At 39.3% G+C, this 23,686-nt stretch overlaps 1 protein-coding gene across 1 annotated transcript in view; it reads right to left on the minus strand.

Moving 5' to 3' along the window:
• LOC136863474 (uncharacterized) overlaps window positions 1–23,686 on the minus strand; it is a 338,595-nt gene that overhangs the window by 241,893 nt on the left and 73,016 nt on the right. The window contains exon 6 of the mRNA XM_068225954.1: window positions 12,949–13,120. Coding sequence (XP_068082055.1) covers window positions 12,949–13,120 — 172 coding nt within the window. The remainder of the gene's footprint in view (window positions 1–12,948; window positions 13,121–23,686) is intronic.

The raw sequence follows: 23,686 nt of genomic DNA on the forward strand, positions 1-23,686 counted from the left end.
CCATCCGTGGATATACTTGAAATCGCCATTGCCTTTCCATCCCAGAAATTACGCTGCACAGTTCAGTCTCCTTAGCATAAAATGTGTCCAACTCGTTGGCTAATTGGTCAGCGTACTGGCCTTCTGTTCAGAGGGTCCCGGGTTCGATTCCCGGACGGGTCGTGGATGTTAACCTTCATTGGTTAATTCCAATTGCTCGGGGGCTGGGTGTTTGTGCTGTCCCCAACATCCCTGCAATTCACACATAACACTATCCTCCACCACAATAACACGCAGTTACCTACACATGGCAGATGTCGCCCACCCTCATCGGAGGGTCTGCCTTACAAGTGCTGCACACGGCTAGAAATAGCCACACGAAATGATGATGATTATTATTAGCATAAAATGTGAGTACAGATTATTTTAAAAAAATGCAAAGGCAAAAGACAGGAACACACACTTATTCACAAGACATTTCATTAGCTATAAAATATTTAAGTTTCAAAATAAATGAATTCGTTTTGCAACCTTGCGTAGTAAGTCGTTTGTATATATTAAATGGATATAGACTGCATTACAGTATCTGCTGTAGTTAAATTATACATGTTATCGATAGGATTCATAGCCCAGCTCCATGGCTAAATGGTTTGATCTCTACACATGTTTATGAGGGTATTTAGGGGTTGTAGTAAGGATGTAAAGGAGAGGGCATATATGTCTCTGGTAAGACCCCAACTAGGGTATGGTTCCAGTGTATGGGACCCTCACCAGGATTACTTGATTCATGAACTGGAAAAAAATCCAAAGAAAAGCAGCTCGATTTGTTCTGGTTCTGTTTTCACTCTGGTTAAGGCCCGAAAGACGGATGGTTTAGGGCCAAATGTTGCAAAGTTTGGGCTGGGAAGACTTGGGAGAAAGGAGACGAGCTGCTCGATTAAGTGGTATATTCCGAGCTGTCAGTAGAGAGATGGCGTGGAATGACATCAGAATACGAATAAGTTTGAGTGGTGTCTTTAAAAGTAGGAAAGATCACAATATGAAGATAAAGTTGGAATTCAAGAGGACAAATTGGGGGAAATATTCGTTTATAGGAATTGGAGTTAGGGACTGGAATAACTTACCAAGGGAGATGTTCAATAAATTTTCTTTGCAATCCTTTAAGAAAATGCTAGGAAAACAAGAGGTAGGGAATCTGCCACCTGGGCGAGTGTCCTGAATGCAGATCAGTAGTGATTGATTGATTGATTGATTGATTGATTGATTGATTGATTGTTATCGTACTGGCCTTTGGTCCAAAGGTTCCCAGATTCGATTCCCGGTCGGGTCGGGGATTTGAACCTTCATTGGTTAATAGGCTACCAGCGCCTCGGGGGTTGAGTGTGTGTCATTAGATTTCGTCATAATAGGGCCCTTTCCTCACAGACGCGCAAGCCGCCTATTAGGAGTTCAACTCCAAAGCTCTACTACACCAGTTCTCTCCGGAGGCTACACGCCATTATATTATAGGTTTTATGCAATTTAATTTGAGGGGGCCCAATTTTGTTTCCTGCAGACGGACCCCTTTCATATTTGTTACGCCTACGTATGACCCGAAGGAAGGATTCTATAAACATTCTGACTTTTCTGCAACGGCATTATGGAAGCATAGTTTTCATCTATGCATACTGACATGGGGGTTGCAATATTCTCATGCTATGCCTTCTTTTCAATCGCTGTCACTGTAGAGGAGCATGTTTTCACTCTGGTTAAGGCCCGAAAGACGGATGGTTTAGGGCCAAAAGGAGGACATAACACCACAAAACAATTCTAAACCTTAAAATCTAACTGCTGGAATTGTACATTGACATTAGTGAGCTTGTATTCGACAGGCATAACGAACAGACGGGAAATTGTAATTCCTAAATTATATTTTACAATCAAGTAGTTACCCAACGAGTTGGGTGCGCGGAACGCGCAGTATCGTTGCAAGCTTGCAATCAGATGATGATAGGTATGAACTCCATCGGTAGTCCTGAAGGTGGTTTTCCCGTGGTTTCAATTTTCGGCTTCTTTCTTTTTTAATCTGTTTACCCTCCAGGGTTGGTTTTTCTCTAGGACTCAGCGAGTCGACTCTACCGCCTCAAGGGCAGTGTCCTGGAGCGTGAGACTTTCGGTCGGGGATACAACTGCGGAGGAGGACCAGTACATCGCAAACGTGGCCTCACCTGCTATGCTGAACAGGGCCCTTGTGGGAGATTGGAAGATCGATAAGGATAGACAAGGAAGAGGGAAGAAAGCGGCCGTGGCCTTAAGTTAGGTACCATCCCGGCATTAGCCTGGAGGAGGATTGGGAAACCACGGAAAACCACTTCGAGGATGACTGAGGAGGCAATCGAACCCCCCTCTACTCAGTTGACCTTCCGAGGCTGAATGAACCCTGTTCCAGCCCTCGTACCATTTTTTAAAATTTTCGTGGCAGAGCCGTCAATCGAACTCGGGCCTCCGGGGGTGTACCCCTGTGGGTGGGGGCGGTAGAATAACACCCAAGATATCCCCTGCCTGTCGTAAGAGGCGACTAAAAGGGGTCCCAGGGGTTATGAACTTGGGAGCGTGGATTGGCGACCACGGGGCCCTTAGTTGAGTCCTGGCATTGCTTACACTCACTTGTGCCAGGCTCCTCAATTTCATCTATCCTATCATACCTCTCTTGGTCAACTCCTGGTCAACTCTTGTTCTTTTCCGACCCCGACGGTATTATGTTCCCTAGACCTAGGCAGTCTTTCATTTTCACGCCCTTCGTGGCCCTTGTCTTTCTTTGGTCGATACCTTCATTTTTCGAAGTGTCGGATCCCTTCCATTTCTTCTCTCAGATTAGTGTTATATAGAGGATGGTTGCCTAGTTGTACTTCCTCTTAAAACAATAATCACCACCACTACCTCCGGGGGTGGCAGCTAACCTCCTTTCATCGTAGTCTAAAACCTGAATTAGAGCGGCGTTTAACCGGTATAAATAAATAAATAAATAAATAAATAAATAAATAAATAAATAAATAAATAAATAAATAAATAAATAAATAAATAAATAAATAAATAAATAAACTGTAATGTTCCCAACGGGATATTTATCTGGGCACTGTCGATGTAAGACTGGACGGTACGCCGTATGAAATACATTACTGACACTTGAGCGAACCGACTGAGTGGCTGCGTGATTTGGGTCGTATAGCTGTCAGCTTGCATTCGGGAGGAGTGGGTTTGAATCCCACTGTCGGCAGCGCTGAAGATGGTTTTCTGTGGTTTCCCATGTTAACACCGGAATTAAGACCACGGTCGCTTCCTTCCTGCTATTAGCCCTTTCCTATTCTTCGATCCCTCGTCGCCATAAGACCTATCTGTGTCGATTCGAGGTAAAGCAAACTGAAAAAAATGTAAAAGGAAGAGACACATGTGCGATGAGCCAAGGTCATGCTATTGCGCAGTCTGTTTACAGGTATGAGGTCTCAGAGGTAGGAGTAAGGAGAGTAAGGATTTCCTTACTCTGCAAGGTGAAGGTCAATGAGTTACTGTAGGTGCTCGTATCCTCCGCAAACATTGATTTGCTCCTGCATGCTGCGCACACAATCTCTGGATCAACTCCCCAACATACTCGTACGCTAATTTTCCTTACATGATATGGCGCTGGCCGCCTGAGCCCAAGACGGCGGGTTCGATCCTGGCTTATCCATGGATTATAATCCTTAATGCTAATCCTGTCCCGTGAGGAAAACTAAGTGGGTACCTGTCTGATATGAGATACAGTAGACTCTGTCTTTTTTTATAAAAACAATACGCAGTAGCGACGCTAAGAAGCTCGACCGCCCTCCCCCCCCCCTCGCAATAATTGAAAATGGGCCCTTCGTTTCCTGATAAGGAAAGTTACAAGTTTGTTTCGTAATATAAGGTTGTATATTATTACAATGAACAGCAACGATGAGAATTATAGTAGAATAATAATGACTTCCTCAACTTAGTTTGATCAAATCCCAAAAGAATTAAAATAATACACGTATGCCCTATATGGTACGAACGGTTCTAGGACATTTCGTACCACTTGACCGGCTGATTAGCTGCGAAGTGTCAGTTAATGACTTTAAAGTATTTAGGAGAGGACATTCCGTACCACTTGAAAGAGTGGGGAATATTGCGAAGTAAAAACGATGTCCTACTGCATTATTAATTTGTATATCCATTGTCCACTACTGGCGCAGAAGCCTCCGAACGGCGTGACCACTACTGATGTTAACTTTACGTCGGGCGAAACTGGTCTGATTGGCGCACGTGTTAATTCTTATGTCGTATTCGTCATTCGCGGGAACCTATCTGCTTCCACCTTTTAGTTTCCGATTTCCGCGTGACCTTCAAGCACATGTCGTCCAGTTCATCAGAATCCTTTATTTTACTTAGCTAATATTCACAATAATAGTAATATTATCCATCCTTGTGCCCGTCAGGCACATTGCGCCCGAACACGATGTATATTTCTATTGTATTGTTTCGTTTCAGGATTTATACTTCAAAAAATCGACTTTCTTATGATAATATTTACGTAAAGATAAGTGATAAGTGTAATTTAAAGGGCAATTATTAAAATAATATACGTATACAGTAGAAGTTTTCTTTAATAAATGTTGTAAATTATTTTTGTTCCTGATTTCTAAAGTGTGCCTGTCAGGCTCATTACGCCTGCCGGCGTGGAAATGGAATTCCAATTTGACATCAAGTGGTACGGATTGTCCTGGCGTAAATATTTTACACACACACACACACACACACACACACACACACACACACACACACACACACACACACACACACATTCCAATTATAGTAACCAAAGACGCTGACCGTCAAAATATTACAGAAATAATCTCGTTCCTAGGATCAAATAATTTACGCCTCAACCGTGCATCGTAGGCCTACTTAGCTACACTGACTGCCGAGAGTTATAAACAGGCACGAAACTTCAATATTTCGAGTTTAGATTAAGTAGGATGTTTTTGTTATCGCATCTTCGCCAGTTCTCAGAACTGGGTAATTACTTCAAAAGCTTTGTTGATTGTTGTGAGTGGCAGCAAGGGATGGTTATTATTGGAACAAGTTGGGAAACCCACATTCTTTCAGAAATACTGTACTCCTATTGACGAGAGAAGCTCTGCACTACGACTGCCTACGTTTAGAATATTCTTCTTCAACCGCTTTTCCCACACATGTGGGGCCGCGGGTGCGAACTGCGTCGTACATGTGGATTTGGCCCTGTTTAACGGCCGGATGTCCTTCCTGACGCCAACCTTAAATGGAAGGATGTAATCACTATTGCGTGTTTCTGTGGTGGTTGGTAGTGTAGTGTGTTGTCTGAATATGAAGAGGAAAGTGTTGGAAAAAACACAAACACCCAGTCCCCGAGCCTGAAGAATTAATAACACACGATTAAAATTCCAGACCGGGTCGGGAATCGAACCCGGGACCCCTCTGAACCGAAGGCCTCAACGCTGACCATTCAACCAATGAGTCGGACCGTCTACCTTTAGGATAACTCTCTGTAATACAAATGATACTGTGTTGTGTGCTGTAGCTTTATGAATATGTAAATTTACTCTTCAGCTACTGAATTAAGAAACAGTCATGGGCCCCTCACAAGCCATGGGCCCCCATGTCCCACGGGGTCTGCGGGTTCCTTATCGCCGCCACTGACAATACTGCTGAGAAATTTGTTACACAGAGCACGTGACAATCCAACATTTTCAGGTCATCTGGATGGGCGGGCAACAGTCGTCTTGGAATGCAAAATATAAAGCTTGCAGTTTGACGTATTTATTAATATCATGATCATAGCCTTCCAATTGTATGTGCCATTTGAATCATAAGGACAATAATTTTCATTTAAAAAAATATGACATGCATTGGCCGGGATTCGAAACTCAGCCGCCTTGGGGAGAAGCCAGTGACAATGCCGCTCGGGTATCTCTAGGCACTTACTGAGATCTCCAGGGCTGCGGACGGTGGGATTCAAACTCACTATCTCCCGAATGCAAGCTCACAGTTCCTCGACCCTAACCGCATGGCCAACTCACTCAGTTACCATTTTTTTAAAAGTATACCTATCCTAGGTTATGAGAAAATGAGCATGACTACTGGAAATACGCAATGAACTAATGTTTTATTGGCCGGGCTGAGTGGCTCAGTCGGTTGAGGCGCTAGCCTTCTAACCCCAGCTTGGCAGGTTCAATCCTGGCTCAGTCTGGTGGTATTTGAAGATGCTTAAATACGTTAGCCTCGTGTCGGTAGATTTACTGGCACATAAAAGAACTGCAGGACTAAATTCTGACACCTTGGCGTCTCTGAAAACCGTAAAAGTAGTTAGTGGAACCTAAAGCGAGTAACATTATTATTATTATTATTATTATTATTATTATTATTATTATTATTATTATTATTATTATTATTAAAGTTTTCTTTGCACAAACTCAGACACACTTTGGCGACGATGGTCTAGAAAAGGGTTATGATTGGGAAAATAGTGACCGTAGCCTTAAATAAGGTACAGACCCAGCAGTTGACTAGCATGTAAATGGGAAACCATGGATAATCATCTTCAGTGCAGTGGATAGTTGTGTTGGAAGTTTGAACCCACCATCTCCCGAATGCAATCTCACAGCTGTACTGCCCAAATAGCGCAGCCAGTTCACTCGAAATACTAACTCTTACTAATTATGCCAATACCATTCAGTTGATGACAGTGCATTATTTGTGTGTAATATAATATTTTATTGTTCCAGGTCGTGGCCTCATTCAGGATATGATGAGAATGGGTTAGGATATAGTTCCATATATTAAGTATTTACTTGATTACTGTTTGCATGAATGAGCTATACCAAACAAATGGAGAGTTGCTATAGTGGCCGCAGTGTACAAAGGAAAGGGTGATAAACATATAACAGATAATTACAGGCCAGGCAGCTCAAAATGTTGTGCTTGTAAGCTCTGGGAAGGCATTCTTTCTGATGATATTAAACACGTTCACAAAATTACTAACTGGTTTGAGAAAAGGCAATTTGGGTTTAGGAAACATTACTCTAGTGATGCTCAACTTGCAGGATTCCAGCAAGATATAGTGGATATTTTAGATTCAGGAGATCAAATGGACTGTATCGCTATTGACCCATCCAAGGCTTTTGATAAGGTAGATCATGGGAAACTACTGACGAAAACAAGGGCTAATGGTCTAGACAAAGGAGTGGTTGAAGGGGCAGCTAAATTTATATGAAATAGAACTCAGAGAATTGAGTAGGTGAAGCATTATCTTTTTTTTTTTTGCTAGGGGCTTTACGTCGCACCGACACAGATAGGTCTTATGGCGACGATGGGATAGGAAAGGCCTAGGAGTTGGAAGGAAGCAGCCGTGGCCTTAATTAAGGTACAGCCCCAGCATTTGCCTGGTGTGAAAATGGGAAACCACGGAAAACCATCTTCAGGGCTGCCGATAGTGGGATTCGAACCTACTATCTCCCGGATGCAAGCTCACAGCCGCGCGCCTCTACGCGCACGGCCAACTCGCCCGGTGAAGCATTATCTGATCCTGTACTGGTTAAGAGGGAAGTCCCGCAATGCAGTGTTATTGGAGGAGCAAAATTCTGGAATCACAGATGAGGCTTTTAGCAGATGAAATGAAATGTCTTATGGCTTTTAGTGCCGGGATATCCCAGGACAGGTTCGGCTCGCCAGGTGCAGGTCTTTCTATTTTACTCCCGTAGGCGACCTGCACGTCGTGATGAGGATGAAATGATGAAGACAACACATACACCCAGCCCCCGTGCCATTGGAATTAACCAATTAAGATTAAAATCCCCGACCCGGCGGGAATCGAACCCGGGACCCTCTGAACCAATGGCTAGTATGCTGACCGTTCAGTCAACGAGTTGGACAGCAGACAATGTTATGTACTATATAAGTTAGCGATTACAGCAAGACCTTGGCAATGTTGTGAGATGGACAGCAGACAATGGTATGGTAGTAAATGCTGTCTTTTCTTGCTAGTAGCTTTACGTTGCACCGACATAGATAGGTCTTATAGTGACGATGGGATAGGAAAGGCCTAGGAGTTGGAAGGAAGTGGCCGTGGCCTTAATTAAGGTACATTTGCCTGGTGTGAAAATGGGAAACCACGGAAAACCATTTTCAGGGCTGCCAACAGTGGGATTCGAACCCACTACCTCCTGGATGCAAGCTCACAGCTGCACGGCGGTGGTAAATGGGATGTAATTCGGGTTTCAAGTTTCACCAAGAGGAAAAGTTCTCTCAGTTTCAATTACGATGTTGATGGGTGATAGTACTTCATAGGGATTACTTACAGTATCTAGGTGTTAATTGGGGTAATCACATTAATGAGATTGCAAATAAAGGTTACAGATCTCTTCATATGGCTATGAGGGCATATAATTCTCTGGTAAGACCCCCAGTGTGGGTATGGTTCCAGTGTATGGGATCGACACCAGGTTTACCTGATACAAGAACTGGAAAAGATCCAAAGGGAAGCAGCAGAATTTGTTCTGGGTGAAACTGGACTAAAAAGTAGTGTTAAAAAAATGTTGCAAACTTTGTGCTTTGGAAGTAAGGGGACAAGATATCAGTAGAGAGATGGCGTAGAATGTCATTAGGAGACGAGTAAGCTTGAGTAGAGCTTTTAAAAGTAGGAACGATCATAATATGAAGATAAAGTTGGAATTGAAGGGGATAAATTTGGGATAAATTGTAGGAAGAGGCATTAAGGATTGAAACAATTTATGACAGGAAATGTTTGATAAATTTCCAAGTTCCTTGAAATTGTTTAAGAAAAGTTTAGGTAAATAAATGATAGGGAATCTGCCACCTGGATTACAGCCCTAATGCAGATCAATGAAGATTGATTGATTGATTGATTGATTGATTGATTGATTGATTGATTGATTGATTGATTGATTGATTGATTGATTGATTGATTGATTGATTGATTGATTGATTGCTAAACCTTTTCTGGCAAAAGAAAAAATCGCACACACATTGAAAAATCAGCTAAGTGGCATGATCTTCAAAAACCCTTTTCTGTGTGGAACCAGATTGGATGATGTTCAGCTGTGTCTCAGACACTGTTGATAATCCTTGAACAACTGCTGCATTAGACAGCAGGATCAATGAACGATATAGCAGCCGATGCCTTCAACCAGTTTTGAATGACCGTTAATTTGTAACTGTCAGGCTCTTCAGTATGCTGATACTAAATTTGAGTAAATATATTTATAAAGTACCTGAAATAGAAAACATATGGTAAAAGTTTTACAGTATTCCTTTTCATGTGTAATTTTCAGCTTTATGTTTATTATCCTCTCCTTTATACACAGGGGCTACTATAGCAACTCTCCATTCATTTGGTATAGCTTCTTCATGCAAACAATAATTAAATAAATTCATCAGATATGGGTACTATATCCTGTGCATTGCATGTATTTTCTCAATCACTAATGATTTGCATTTAGGGCAGTCGCCCAGGTGGCAGATTCCCTATCTGTTGTTTTCCTAGCCTTTTCTTGAAAGATTTCAAAGAAATTGGAAAATTTATTGAACATCTCCCTTGGTAAGTTATTCCAATCCCTAACTCCCCTTCCTATAAACGAATATTTGCCCTAATTTGTCCTCTTGAATTCCAACTTTATCTTCATATAATAATAATAATAATAATAATAATAATAATAATAATAATATAATAATAATAATAATAATAATAATAATAATAATAATAATAATAATAATAATAATAATAATAATAATAATAATAATGGCGCATACCATCTGTATAGGCTTGGTGGTGATGTAATGAGGATAAAATGAATGGTAAAGACGTCACAAACACTTAGTCCCCAAGCAAGGAGAATTAACAGTATGAGGGGTTGAATCTGAAAATTGAACTGGGGCTATTGGACGAAAGGCAAGGATTCTATCCATTTAGCCACAAAGCCGAACTTTAATTTGCTAAACCTTAGGGTACCACCGCCACTGATCAGGGGTTGAGCATTGGCAGTAGCAGAGGCCAGGGCAGTAGCTTGTGAAGCAGCCTTGACAACACAGCAGGCTACTCCGTTGACTATTGGCTGTGGCTCACTAAACCAACCATCGAAAAGGGGTAACCTAAGTCTAGTGGTAGCCCATGTCTTGATCCCAGCATTCGCCACTGGCATCCGCCATAATAAAACAGGACCAATTCCACGTGTGCTACACAGTCTGAACTCATGACTCCAACTGGGTTTGGGGAAAATTGGTAGTAGTAGAAGAAGAAGAAGAAGAAGAAGAAGAAGAAGAAGAAGAAGAAGAATTGAGGTCTGGTTTTCCTAATAGACCAACTGGACCATGGTTTAGGGTGTCATCCAAACTGGAAGGGAAAAAGAAGGAAATAAAGATCAAGAAAGTAAAGGAGGAATGAAAGAGACTACGGCATTGTATTGTATACGATTATGTACTGGATTATGTTTCTTGAGCGTGGTAGCCTCTATGCCTCAATCAATGAATGTAGTAATGGACGTCAGTGGAGGTTGGAGTACATACTAGACTTACCAATGTATTGGTCATTTAAGGATCACCAATAATCAAACATAAATTTTAGCCCTCATTGTGGATATATTGTGAGATAAATTTAAAAATACTAAAAGACAAGCAAGGAAAACAAAAGAAGGTCTGAGCTATTCAGCTCAGCCTTGAAGTATCAATCATGCAATTCAAATGTCTGTACCTCATGATAGGATAACAGCTGAAAATAAACTTCATATTTTCTCTGTACCAATTCAGATATGGGTTGCAGAGTAGGCATGATTTCAAGATCTTTAGAGAGAATTTTACAGGACTTGATTTAAATCTAATTTAACCCTCCAGTGGGTGCACCGTATTGCAGGATGTAGTTTCTAGAGTCTACAATAGGTACTGCTCGTAGTTACTGTGAGTGGTTTCGGTATTTGGTCTTCATCACAATTGGCACAACAGTGACACTGAGTGAAACTTGCTCTCCTACTTGTTTAATCATAGTAGAGCTGTTTACAGCAGTTCACTCGTCTGCAGTGGAACTGGTGCCACACGGCCAGTTATGTAAGTATTCGTACTTATTTAACAATCGCGGTATCCTTTTTCGATGTTAATTGTTTATGTTAGTGAACTGTGGGTAATCTTTATCTCCAGAAATCATCAAATTACACACCCTGAAGTTGGTGAATGGCTACTGAATGAACTATCGGAAGAAGAGTGGATGTCTGATGAATTTGATGACACAAGTTTTGAGGCGGAGATTGTTGAACTTGACAAGTATAGCAGTGAATCATAGCTATCAGAGGAAGAAGAAGAGGATGGTGACCAGCGACCTACACATGACATTCCAGAAGGTTATTAAAGGTTCAGTATAGGGAAAGATGGATAGGCTATTTAGATAAGTGAACAAAAGGTCTATGCTAACCAACCTTCGAAAGATATTCAAGTATATTAAGAAATATACAAAAAGTAATTGCAAGTTTAGGAAGCACCAAAACCTGGAATATGTCACATTTGTGGGCAGCATATGAACATCAGGACAAAAAGATTGTGCCAGCAATGTGGAAACAATGTCTGCAGGAAGCAGTATCAGCAACAAGCAACATGCATCGTGTGTGACAATAGAAACTAGGAAGTGGTAGCATGGGCGCCCATATGACAGTTTGTAAGGGGGGGGGGCTAGACCTGGGGGTACGTAGTATTTAATATTTTGGAAGATGAATAGCGATTTGTATTCCGCGCTAGAATAACACCCACGGTATCCCCTGCCTGTTGGAGGGGGCGGTACTACCACTTCTACGTAATACTGGCTTTTAAATCATTTTCTAGAAAGAAAAACACCTGACTACATTACACTGAGAGCTGGAGGGGGGCCACGGCCCCCCCCCCCTTGCCCCCGGGCATGGGTGCCCTTGAGTGGTAGTGAATTCTGCATAAATAATAGGTAGATCTTTTCTTGTGTCTAAATTTCAGGTGTTTGTAACTTCTTATTTCTTCAGTGTATTAAGAATACCATTGCAAGTTCTTTCCAATTCCTTGTAAATTTGGTTGAAAGTTTTATAATTGTTTATATAATTTTTATTCTTGTTTGTACACCTCGCAGTTAATTCTGGAGTGGAAACAAAGCAGAACATTATTAAGACAATTTCTAGAATTTAAGTTCCTAAATATTAAACAGAGATAAACATAAATATTATTTCTAAATATTTGGGTGTGACTTGATAGAATCTGTTAATGTCCTTTTATGAATGAAACATGTCATTCTTTGTTTAATAATGTATATATTTATCCCTTGTTTAATAGTTTGGTTTTTTACAGGTATGTTGTAATTTAATATTTATATTTAACCTGTGTGTTCGACAGACTGAAGAGCTTTTAAGATACATTCAGCTGAGTCGACACTGGAAAGTACGGCTTCCTTCTTAACAAAATATAGTTACATTGTAAAAGATGTGGCATCCCCATTCACAAAGCATCAGAAGGTACATCCACTAGAGGGTTAACAAAGTTTTGTGCAACACTAAACTGTGCGAGCAAGTCCCAGTGATCATTCAATGAGAAGGATAGTGCGAGTGAATAATGGCACTCGCTAGCCGGCATTCTACCAGTTACATTGTGAGTGAAGCAATATCACAAGACCAGCAGTAATGGGTCACACACTGCTAGTTGCTGCTACCTTGTTTGTACTGTAAGTTCATAATCCTACTGAAAGGTCAGGAAGACTTGGTAGCTATTATTCTGGGCAGCAGACCACTGTAATGAAGAGTGGCGGATAGCCCAAAACTGAAACCACCTCTTGTGTGGTGAATTTTGTGTCAGTTGAAATATCAAGCCAGAAGATTAGGTACGATCTTCTTAGATACAATTTTCTTTCACATCGAACATGAGCTTTCTATATTGACTTACACTTGCCGCCAGCAGCTACAATGGCATCTGCACCACTCATTACAGGTTGACTGCTGACCAGATGGGAGGGCATACTCATGCCCCCCATGGTGCTCATACCTCCTAGAAGTCGCTGTGACACTGCTGGAACTCCGACTACAGGGACTGGGACAGCCATCTCCTTCATCTGCAGCTGGAACACAACATGTCTTTATAGCCTTCATATTCTCATGAATACAGAGATGAAGACATAATGCTTGAATGGGCATTTACTAGTTCAGAAACTACAACTTTGCACAAATTACTACAAGAAATGGCACTGCAGGAGGCCAGATGGAACTGTGGAAAGGACAGCTACAAGAGGGGCAACTATACCATTTTTCCTATTTGCAATTCCTCCAAAATACAAATGAGAACAATGAATTTAAGAAATATATTCCCCTATCAGAAAATTATTTTAAGATTAAGTTCTTAGAAAATTGGTTCGCCAGTTTTGAAAACATGGGAGATGTGTTTGACCTTTTTGCAAATCCTGCGCTTTTCATCCTCTAAAAGCAAGTCTGGATTTCCCGGCTGAACTAATATCAGTGAAATATCATACGTTCTCTGAATATCTGTGCCACGGTAAAGTTGGTGTGGATGTACCTATGCTAACCTCTCCAGTTGCTAAGGACATGAATTTAAGGTTATTACATACATACATACATTATCATTATACACTGTTATGTCTTTCAGCGTTCAGTCTGCAAGCCTCTGTGAATTTACTAAACGTCGCCACAATCCTCGATTTGCAACTAGTGTTGTGGCCTCATTTAGTTCTATACCTCTTATCTTTAAATCGTTAGAAACCGAGTCTAACCATCGTCGTCTTGGTCTACCTCTACTTCTTTTACCCTCCATAACAGAGTCCATTATTCTCCTACGTAACCTATCCTCCTCCATTCGCCTCACTTGACCCCACCACCGAAGCCGGTTTATGCGTACAGCTTCATCCATCGAGTTCATTCCTAAATTAGCCTTTATCTCCTCATTCCGAGTACCATCCTGCCATTGTTCCCACCTGTTTGTCCCAGCAATCATTCTTGCTACTTTCATGTCTGTTACTTCTAACTTATGAATAAGGTATCCTGAGTCCACCCAGCTTTCGCTCCCGTAAAGCAAAGTTGGTCTGAAAACAGAACGATGTAAAGATAGTTTCGTCTGGGAGATGACTTCCTTCTTACAGAATACTGTTGATCGCATCTGCGAGCTCACTGCATTAGTTTTACGACACCTTGATTCAATCTCACTTACTATATTACCATCCTGGGAGAACACACAACCTAAATACTTGAAATTATCGACCTGTTCTAGCTTTGTATCACCGATCTGACATTCAATTCTGTTGAATTTCTTACCTACTGACATCAATTTAGTCTTCGAGAGGGTAATTTTCATACCATACTCATTGCACCTATTTTCTAGTTCCAAGATATTAGACTGTAGGCTTTCGGCACAATCTGCCATTAAGACCAAATCGTCAGCATAGGCCAGACTGCTTACTACATTTCCACCTAACTGAATCCCTCCCTGCCATTTTATTCCTTTCAGCAGATGATCCATGTAAACTACAAACAGCAAAGGTGAAAGATTACAGCCTTGTCTAACCCCTGTAAGTACCCTGAACCAAGAACTCATTCTACCATCAATTCTCACTGAAGCCCAATTGTCAATATAAATGCCTTTGATTGATTTTAATAATCTACCTTTAATTCCATAGTCCCCCAGTATGGCGAACATCTTTTCCCTCGGCACCCTGTCATATGCTTTTTCTAGATCTATGAAACATGAACACAACTGCCTATTCCTCTCGTAACATTTTTCAATTACCTGGCGCATACTGAAAATCTGACCCTGACAGCCTCTCTGTGGTCTAAAACCACACTGGTTTTCATCCAGCTTCCTCTCAACGACTGATCGCACCCTCCCTTCCAAGATGCCAGTGAATACTTTGCCTGGTATACTAATCAATGAGATACCTCGATAGTTGTTGCAATCCTTCCTGTTCCCTTGCTTATAGATAGGTGCAATTACTGCTTTTGCCCAATCTGAAGGTACCTTACCAACACTCCATGCTAATTTTACTACTCTATGAAGCCATTTCATCCCTGCCTTCCCAGTATACTTCACCATTTCAGGTCTAATTTCATCTATTCCTGCTGCCTTATGACAATGGAGTTTATTTACTATCCTTTCCACTTCCTCAAGCACAATTTCACCAACATCATTTTCCTCCTCCCCATGAGCTTGGTTATTTTCATCTAAAATTATGGCTGTGTCTGTGTGAGGACTGTTTTGTCAAATGAGCTGTACCAAGTCAAAATATAGATCCTGTTTGACTGACTATTGACACAGATGAAAATAACTTTGACTGAAATAAACTCAGATTTTAGTGAAATACTAGCTGATATACCCGTGCTTCGCTATGGTATTGGATTCTCAGAGAGACTGACCTTGTGGTTTTCCTAACTGAAGTCAACATAGGTCATTACAAAAACGTTGGGAGGAAAGTAGCGATTAAAAGCAATCATATCATATAAGATACTCGATCAAATGAAAAACCACACATTTTCTCAATTTTAATGAACAGGACTACGCTGCCGATCTAACAGTCCAAAGTTCCAGAGCTGGAATGATCAAAGCCACAGATAGTCGTGATCCGTGAACACCCTACGTCTTTTTTTGGCGGGGAGGGCTCGAATAGTGGAGACTCCCACGGCATAAACTATGCCTTTATACTAATCTGTTTCCTAGGAGTGCCCGATGAGTCACTACACTGGCAGCGGAAAAATCTATCTGACTTGGAGACAAATTTTTCCTCCAAGCAAGAGGAGAAACCCACTCTTCACTGCTAATTTGGAATAAAATGAATGTAGAATTTAATAAAAGTAAAGAGGAAGAAGCTTTAATTAAGAAACGGCTCTCTTCGGGGTCGAATTTTGAGTTATTTAGTGAATTGTGGTGCTATAATTTTGAATAGGCCTAAATTGTTATTCTCTACCAGGCCATACAACAACAACAACAACAACAACAACAACAACAACAACAACAACAACAACAACAACAACTACTACTACTACTACTACTACTACTACTACTACTACTACTACTACTACTACTACTACTACTACTACTACTACTACTACTACTACTACTACTACTACTAAGTGAGCCTCTGCCTTCAGTATGCACACTGCTCATTCAAAACAGCGCATCGATTAGGGATCGCATAGCTGGAATACTATGATGAACCTGTGTGTTACGTACCAGCTGTATCAGAAAATGTATGAACCAGAGGAATGGCATGCTAAAGAAGGTAGTTTTCTATCTCCCCAGCTATTTTGCGTGAATATTCAGTCAGTCTATTACACTCGGTACGCAGCAGTAATCCCATCTATCGGAGTTGAGAGGCAGCATAAGAGACAAAGAACATCACATCAAACAATGGTCAATGTAATGTTACTGTTGATCAATGCTATGCGCTTTTGATATTGTAGATCTTCACATTTAGTTTTCTTCCGACTCTGAAATACCACTCTTACCATAGTTGGCACAGTAAAACTAATCATAACATAAATGATCGGAAATTGTATTCAATATAACTTTTGTTATGTAATACTATTTGATAGCACCAATAACATAGCTATTTAAAAATTACATTTTAGGCACCTTCCCCTAAACTACAATTCCATCCAGGGTGAATAAATTTGTTTATAGCTTAGACTGTTGTTCCTCATTCCCCGACTCTATATAACGATTTTCATTAAATTCTGTTAACCCATTTTCTTGTGGCTCGGCGTTGATATGGACACAGTCAGTACGGTAAAAATGTATAAAACATAAATGTTCGGAAGTTTAATTCTATATAACTTTAGTTATGTAGTATTTATCGATGCGACCACTAATAATTTAAATATTTGAGAATTAAATTTTAGGCCTTCCCCTAAACTACCATTTCTGTCAGTGTGAATAGAATGATTCATAGCCTAGATTATAATGGCTCGTTCTCCGACTACGCATGCCAATTTTCATTGAGACAGGACCACTCATAATGTAAATATTTAAGAATTACATTTTTACCTTCCCCTAAACTACCATTTCACTCAGATTGAATAAAATTATTTATAGCCTAGATTGTAGCGACTCATTCCTCGGCTCTGAATACCAATTTTCATTATGATAGGACCACTAATAGAAAATTAAATTTTAGACCTTCCCCTAAACTACCATTTCTGTCAGCGTAAATAAAATTATTTATGGCCTACATTGTAGCGACTTATTACTCGACTTTGCGTACCGATTTTCATTAAATTCTCTTTAGCCGTTTTCTAGTGATGCGTGTACATACATACAGACAGACAGACAGACAGACAGACAGACAGACAGACAGACAGACAGACAGACAGACAGACAGACAGACAGACAGACAGACAGACAGACAGACAGACAGACAGACAGACAGAAATTATGGAAAAGTAAAAAGTGCATTTTCTTGTTACTGTGGACATGACCGATACAGAAATACCATTCTTTTCAAATTCTGAGCAATGTACAGACAAAACTCTTATTTTATATATATAGATTTGCAGATGTAAAAGATAATAATGTGATTAAAAGTAAAATTTTATAACTTATTATTTGTTTACTGCAGTCTAAAGTACATGTAACCCATAATCAGTTTTTGTCTAAGAATCAGCAACAGCAAAGTGTTTGTTTGTGTCTCTACTGGTTTGCTCTGAAATATATGGTGTTTGCTGGCTATGCAGGTTACTTATTCAGTGGTTTGGGATATACCAATTCATAACATAATGTGCAGAGAAAATAGCAGTAATGTAATGAAAGAGTACTCAAAACTATTCAACGAAATACTCAGTTCTCAAATAAGAATGAATGATATTTTTCATTCCGAGCAGCTTTTCACTCACCTATGAGTGGTGTAATTTGGTGAAAACATGGATAGATCTAAACATTAGAACAGAACGAGAGTGGGTTCTTCCTGTCTGTCCATCCACTCACTGAAAATTCATTAATCAAGTCAGAAATCTACTCTGGGGCTGCAAAATACCACAAAAATGCAAAAACAACTCTCTACCACACCTACTTTTTAATGATTCTCACATATGGTTTAGAGGCATGTACTCTACTAAACAATATCTACAGCAGAATTCAGGCAACTGAAATGACATTCTTAGAACTATGAATCAAACTATTTGAAAGGACACAGTCAGAAATGAATTAAACAGGAAGGTGGCAGGCACTGAGGTCCCTATTTCCAGTATAATAAAAAAAGTGTAGACTGCAGTGGTATTGGCACATTATGAGAAGTTCTGCCAGAAAATACTTCAGAATTACTGTCCAAGGAAAAAGTCTAAGGGGAAGGCCAAGGAAATGCTGTATAGATACAGTTAAATCAAATGTGGAAGAGAGAGTTCTCAAATGGGAAGATGCAGACAGGAAGATATGGTAAGTGCTTGTACACCACACCTGGTAAACTGGAATTGGAAAGTGATGATGATGATGATGATGAAGAATGTTCAACACATATGTGATGAGTGTTTCACACTTTAACACTTGATTATAGAATATCATGGGTGATAGTTGGGTCCGCTCTCTAAATATATGATCAAATTCGTAAGTTATACAATTATTTTGACTTGTACATGTTTCAGGAGACACCACTCACTTCATCAGCAATTAATACTCCCCATATTCTGGGATATAACAAAATTCACTTGTACGGAACACATGCGAGGGGGTACCCATAAAAAAATTGCAATTATTTTTTAAAAGCTATATATTTACAAATTTTTTACAAAACCACCTTACCCCTTCAAAATACTCTCCATTACAACTAATACATTTGTCCCACTGGTGCTTCTGCTGTTTGAAACATATTTTTGTAGTCATCCTTAGAATTGGCTGACAGTTCCTCCCACTTTTTTTTTTTTTTTGACATCTTCAATGTTGTCTAATCGGTGTCCTTTCATGCCCCTCTTCATGCGTGGAAATAAGAAAAAGTTGCACGGAGCCAGGTCAGGTGTGGGGCAGGAGAACCATGCCATTTTTAGCCAGAAACTGTCTAACAGAGATGGCTGTGGGTGCAGGTGCTTTGTCGTGGTGGACGAACCAATCTCCTGTCTGCCACAAATCGGTTCTTTTGTGACGAACACTGTTGTGGAATTTTCTTAAAACTTCCTCAGTTAGGAAAAATGCCTTTCAGTGTTTGTCCTGATTTTACCATATAAGTACCTGCATCAATAACAAATAAAAGTAGCCGGTCGTATTTGATTTCAGATGGCCATGATTATTTCAGTGAGTACATCACACACTGCGTTACAGTTACATGGTTAGTGGCCGGCATTTCAAACACATTAAGAAGAGATGGTACCGGGATCGCGTTTGTTCCTTATTTAAGGTGGCCACAATTACATTAGCAATAAATTGACCCTCGGAATCAGTGGTTTCATCAATAGACAACCACACAAACTGATCCGCTAATTCAATTTGTAAATATGACAATATGTTATTGTAACAACGTCCTATGTAAGTCTTATGCAATGTACTTGCTTCAGGCACATGTTGTCGAGTGTATTTAGCAAGAAAATGTTTTAATGTGGGCTTACTAGTTTTATACAAGGGAATATCAGCAGCTAAAAATGCTTGGCGCAAGTTGTAAGAAAACTCACCAATCCTACTTCGTAAACACTCTGATAGTTGTTTTTGAACAGGCTCTTTATTTGCGAGTTTGCTAGTTAAATTCTCCTTATGTTTTGCTGTGTTTATGTGTTCAACTATTTGAAATCTTTTCTCACTCCCTATAGTTTTCTCACACGCTTCACAGAACAGTACCCTGTTATCTGTAGATATTAAGTCACCTGAAAACTCCTTCTGTAAATTAGTTAATCTGCAACTCAAAGTTGCTGTTATTTTCGGCATTTAAAGAATTTTTTAACGGACACTTTATACGCGAAACATAGTTTGGTCACAACCAGTTCACAACACCGTTACATGACTCAATGGACAGCCAGTCGACAGTTAAGCACAAAACGTGGGGGTAGATGATGAAACAGGGGATTCACTGCATGACATTATAACTCCACATGGCAAGTTGCATCATCATGCGCAACATTACTGCCAACATCTACCAGGTGTAAAAAGCTGATTAAAAATACTGTAAAAACCATTAAACTGATTAAAATATGCCATATAGGTGCTAAAATATTAAAATATGATGCATTTATCAAAATCATGAAAATATGCAGTTATATGCACCATAAAAGCATGTTCAAATGACTGAAAATTCAATCATTCGTGCACATAATGTATAAGTATACATTTTTAACCATTAAAAAAACATGCAAATGCATGAACTTCTGAGCCCTAGTTATATGTTAATATGAACTTCTCTTTGAGGCAATACATTAGATTTGAAACAGCAGACTGATATTGTCACATTGACAATATATGTTTTTTTGCAAATTGCTTTACGCCGCAGTGGTACAGATAGATCTTATGGTGGTGATGGTATAGGAAAGGGCTGGGAATGGAAAGGAAGCAACCATAGCCTTAATTAAGGTACAGCCCCAACATTTCCCTGATGTAAAAATTGGGAATCCATAGAAAATAATCTTCAAGGCTCCCGACAGTGGGCTTCCAACCCACTCTATCCCAAATGCAAGCCAACAGCTATGCGACTCAAACCATGCAACCACTTGCTCAGTACTATGGCAAATAATGATTGTTTTAAAATATTTCAATTTACTTTCTTGTTTTGTGTACCAATCCTAGATTTTGTTCAATTACTCTCCGATTTTGAATTTTGAAACTCTCTCATATACTGTGCATTATCTATATATATAAAATAGCTTGTCCTGACTGACTGACTGACTGATTCATCATCGCCGAGCCAAAACTACTGGACATAAAGAAATGAAATTTTGGGGTTACATTCATATTAAGATGTAGGTGCTCGCTAAGAGAGGATTTTTGGATATTCCGTCGCTAAGGGGGTGAAAAGGGGGGTAAATTTTCAAAATGAGAATATCTGTATCTCAAAAACTTAAAGGTTTAGAGTAATAAAAATTGGCATTTAGAATCTTCTTTAAAAATAAGGAAACACGTATTTTTTTGTTTTCAGAAAATCCTAATAGGAGGGGTGAAAAGGGTGAAAAAGTGGTTAAATGCCTTTAATCAGGATACCGGTAGTTATATCTCAGAAACTGAAGATATTACACACCTGAAAATTGGTATATTTTATCTCTTTTAAAAATAAAGAAACACTTATTTTTTTGTTTTTGGAAAATCCAATTAATGGGAGGGTGAAAAGGGGGTGAATTTTTAAAATGAGTGCATCTATATCTCAAAACATTTAAAGTTTACACATGAAAAACTTGGTATTTAGAATCTTCATTAAAAATAAAGAAACACGTATTTTTTTGTTTTAGGAAAATCCCAATAGGAGTGGTGAAAAGAGGTGAAAAAGGGGTTGAATGCCTTTAATAAGGATACTTATATTTCAGAAACTGAAGATATTACATACCTGAAAATTGGTGTTTGGGATCTCCTTTAACAATAAGGAAACACGTAATTTTTGTTTTTGGAAAATCCAATTAATTGGGGGGTGAAAAAGGGGGTGAATTTTTAAAATGAGTGTACCTATATCTCAAAACTTTTAAAGTTTATGTAAAAATTGGTATTTAGAATCTCTTTTAAAAATGAAGAAACACTTCTTTTTGTTTTCGGTAAATCCCAGTAGGAAGGGTCGAAAAGTGTGAAAAAGGGGTTGAATGCCTTTAATGTGGTTACTTATATTTCAGAACCTGGAGATATTACAGAGCTGAAAATTGGGTTTTGGGATCTGCTTTAAAAATGAAGAAACACGTATTTCTTTTGTTTTTGGAAAATCCATTTAATGGGGAGTGAAAAGGGGGCGAATTTTTAAAATGAGTGTATCTATATCTCAAAACTTTTAAAGTTTATAGATGTAAAAATTTGTATTTAGAATCTCCTTTAAAATAAAGAAACACGTATATTTTGTTTTCGGAAAATCCCAATAGGAAGGATGGAAAAGGGTGAAAAAGGGGTTGAATGCCTTTAATGAGTCTACTTATTTTTCAGAACCAGAAGATATTACAGACCTGAAAATTGGTATTTGTGATCTACTTTAAAAATAAAGAAACAAGTATTTTTTCGTTTTTGGAAAATCCAAATAATGGGGGGTGAGAAGGGTGTTAATTTTTAACTTTAAAAGTTTACAGATGTAAAAATTTGTATTTAGAATCTCCTTTAAAAATAAGGAAACACGTATTTTTTGTTTTCTGTAAATCCCAATAGGAGGGGTGTAACAGGGTGAATAACGGGTTGAATGCCTTTAATGAGGATACATATATCTCAGAAACTGAAGACATTACAGAACATAACATTTTTATATGGGATCTAACTTAAGAATAAAGAAACACGTATTTTTTTCTTTCAGAAAATCCAATTAATTGCGGTTAAACAGGAGTGACAATATGGGGTGAATTTTTATAAAGACTATATCTACAGAATATCTGAGAAACGTAAAATGTTACAGACGTAAAAAGGGGGTATTTGGAATCTCCTGTAAATGTAAAGAAACACAGGTGATTTGTTTTTGGAAACTCAACTTAAGGGGAACTAAAAAGGGGTGAAATTTTAAAATGAGAATTTCTACAGTATATCTCAAAAAACTTAACATGTTACAGAAGTGAAAAATGGTATTTTTTATCTCTATTAAAAATCAAGAAACGTGTATTTTTAGTTTTCGGGAATATCACTTGGGTGGAGCGGGGGGGGGGGGTAAAAGTGACTGAAAATGGTGTTGAATTATTTTAATTAGGCTACTGATATCTCAAAAATGAAGATATTACAGACGTGAAATTTGATATTTGGAATCTGCTTTAGAAGTTAAGAAACACGTATTCTCGGAAAATCCAATGAAGGGGGGGCGGTGAAAAATTGAAACATTAATTGACTTAATTGTATGAGAATACATACATCTAATAAAAACTAAAGTTGTTACAGACGTGAAAATTGGTATTTTGATCTCCTTCAAAAACAAAGAAAAGCGCGTTTTGGGGGGGGGGGGGAACCGTCTTGGGGGCGGGAGTGAAAAGGAGTTGAATTCCTTTCATGAGGACACATAAATAAAAACTGAAGAAGTTAGAGTCGTGATAATTGGTATTTAGAAGATCCTTTACTATTAAAGAAACAAGTATTTTTAGCCGGAAAATTCACTTGGGGGGGGGGGGGGGGAGTGTGAAGGGAGGTGAAAAAAGTGAATTATTTTTTTGTGGATACTTACATCTCAAAACTGAAGCTAATAGACGTGCACATTGTTGTTAGGAATCTCCTTTAAACATAAAGAAACATGCCTTCTTTTGATTTTTTGGTGGGGGGGGGGGGGGGTTAATAAACTTAACGGCGGTGGGGTGTAAAAGGAGGTGAGACCAATTGATTTTACTGTTCATAATGTACTTATAAGGAGCCTACGTTGCTCAAGCGACAGCGCGCTGGCCTCTCAGAGCTGGGTTCCGTGGTTCAAATCCCGGCCACTCCATGTGAAATTCGCGCTGGACAAAACGGAGGCGGGACAGGTTTTTCTCCAGATACTCCGGTTTTCCCTATCATCATTCATTCCAGCAACACTGTCCAATATTTCATTTCATTTGTCATTCATCGATCATTGCCCCAGAGGAGT

This window comes from Anabrus simplex, chromosome 2, assembly GCF_040414725.1.
Source record: "Anabrus simplex isolate iqAnaSimp1 chromosome 2, ASM4041472v1, whole genome shotgun sequence".
Taxonomy (NCBI): Eukaryota; Metazoa; Arthropoda; class Insecta; order Orthoptera; family Tettigoniidae; genus Anabrus; species Anabrus simplex.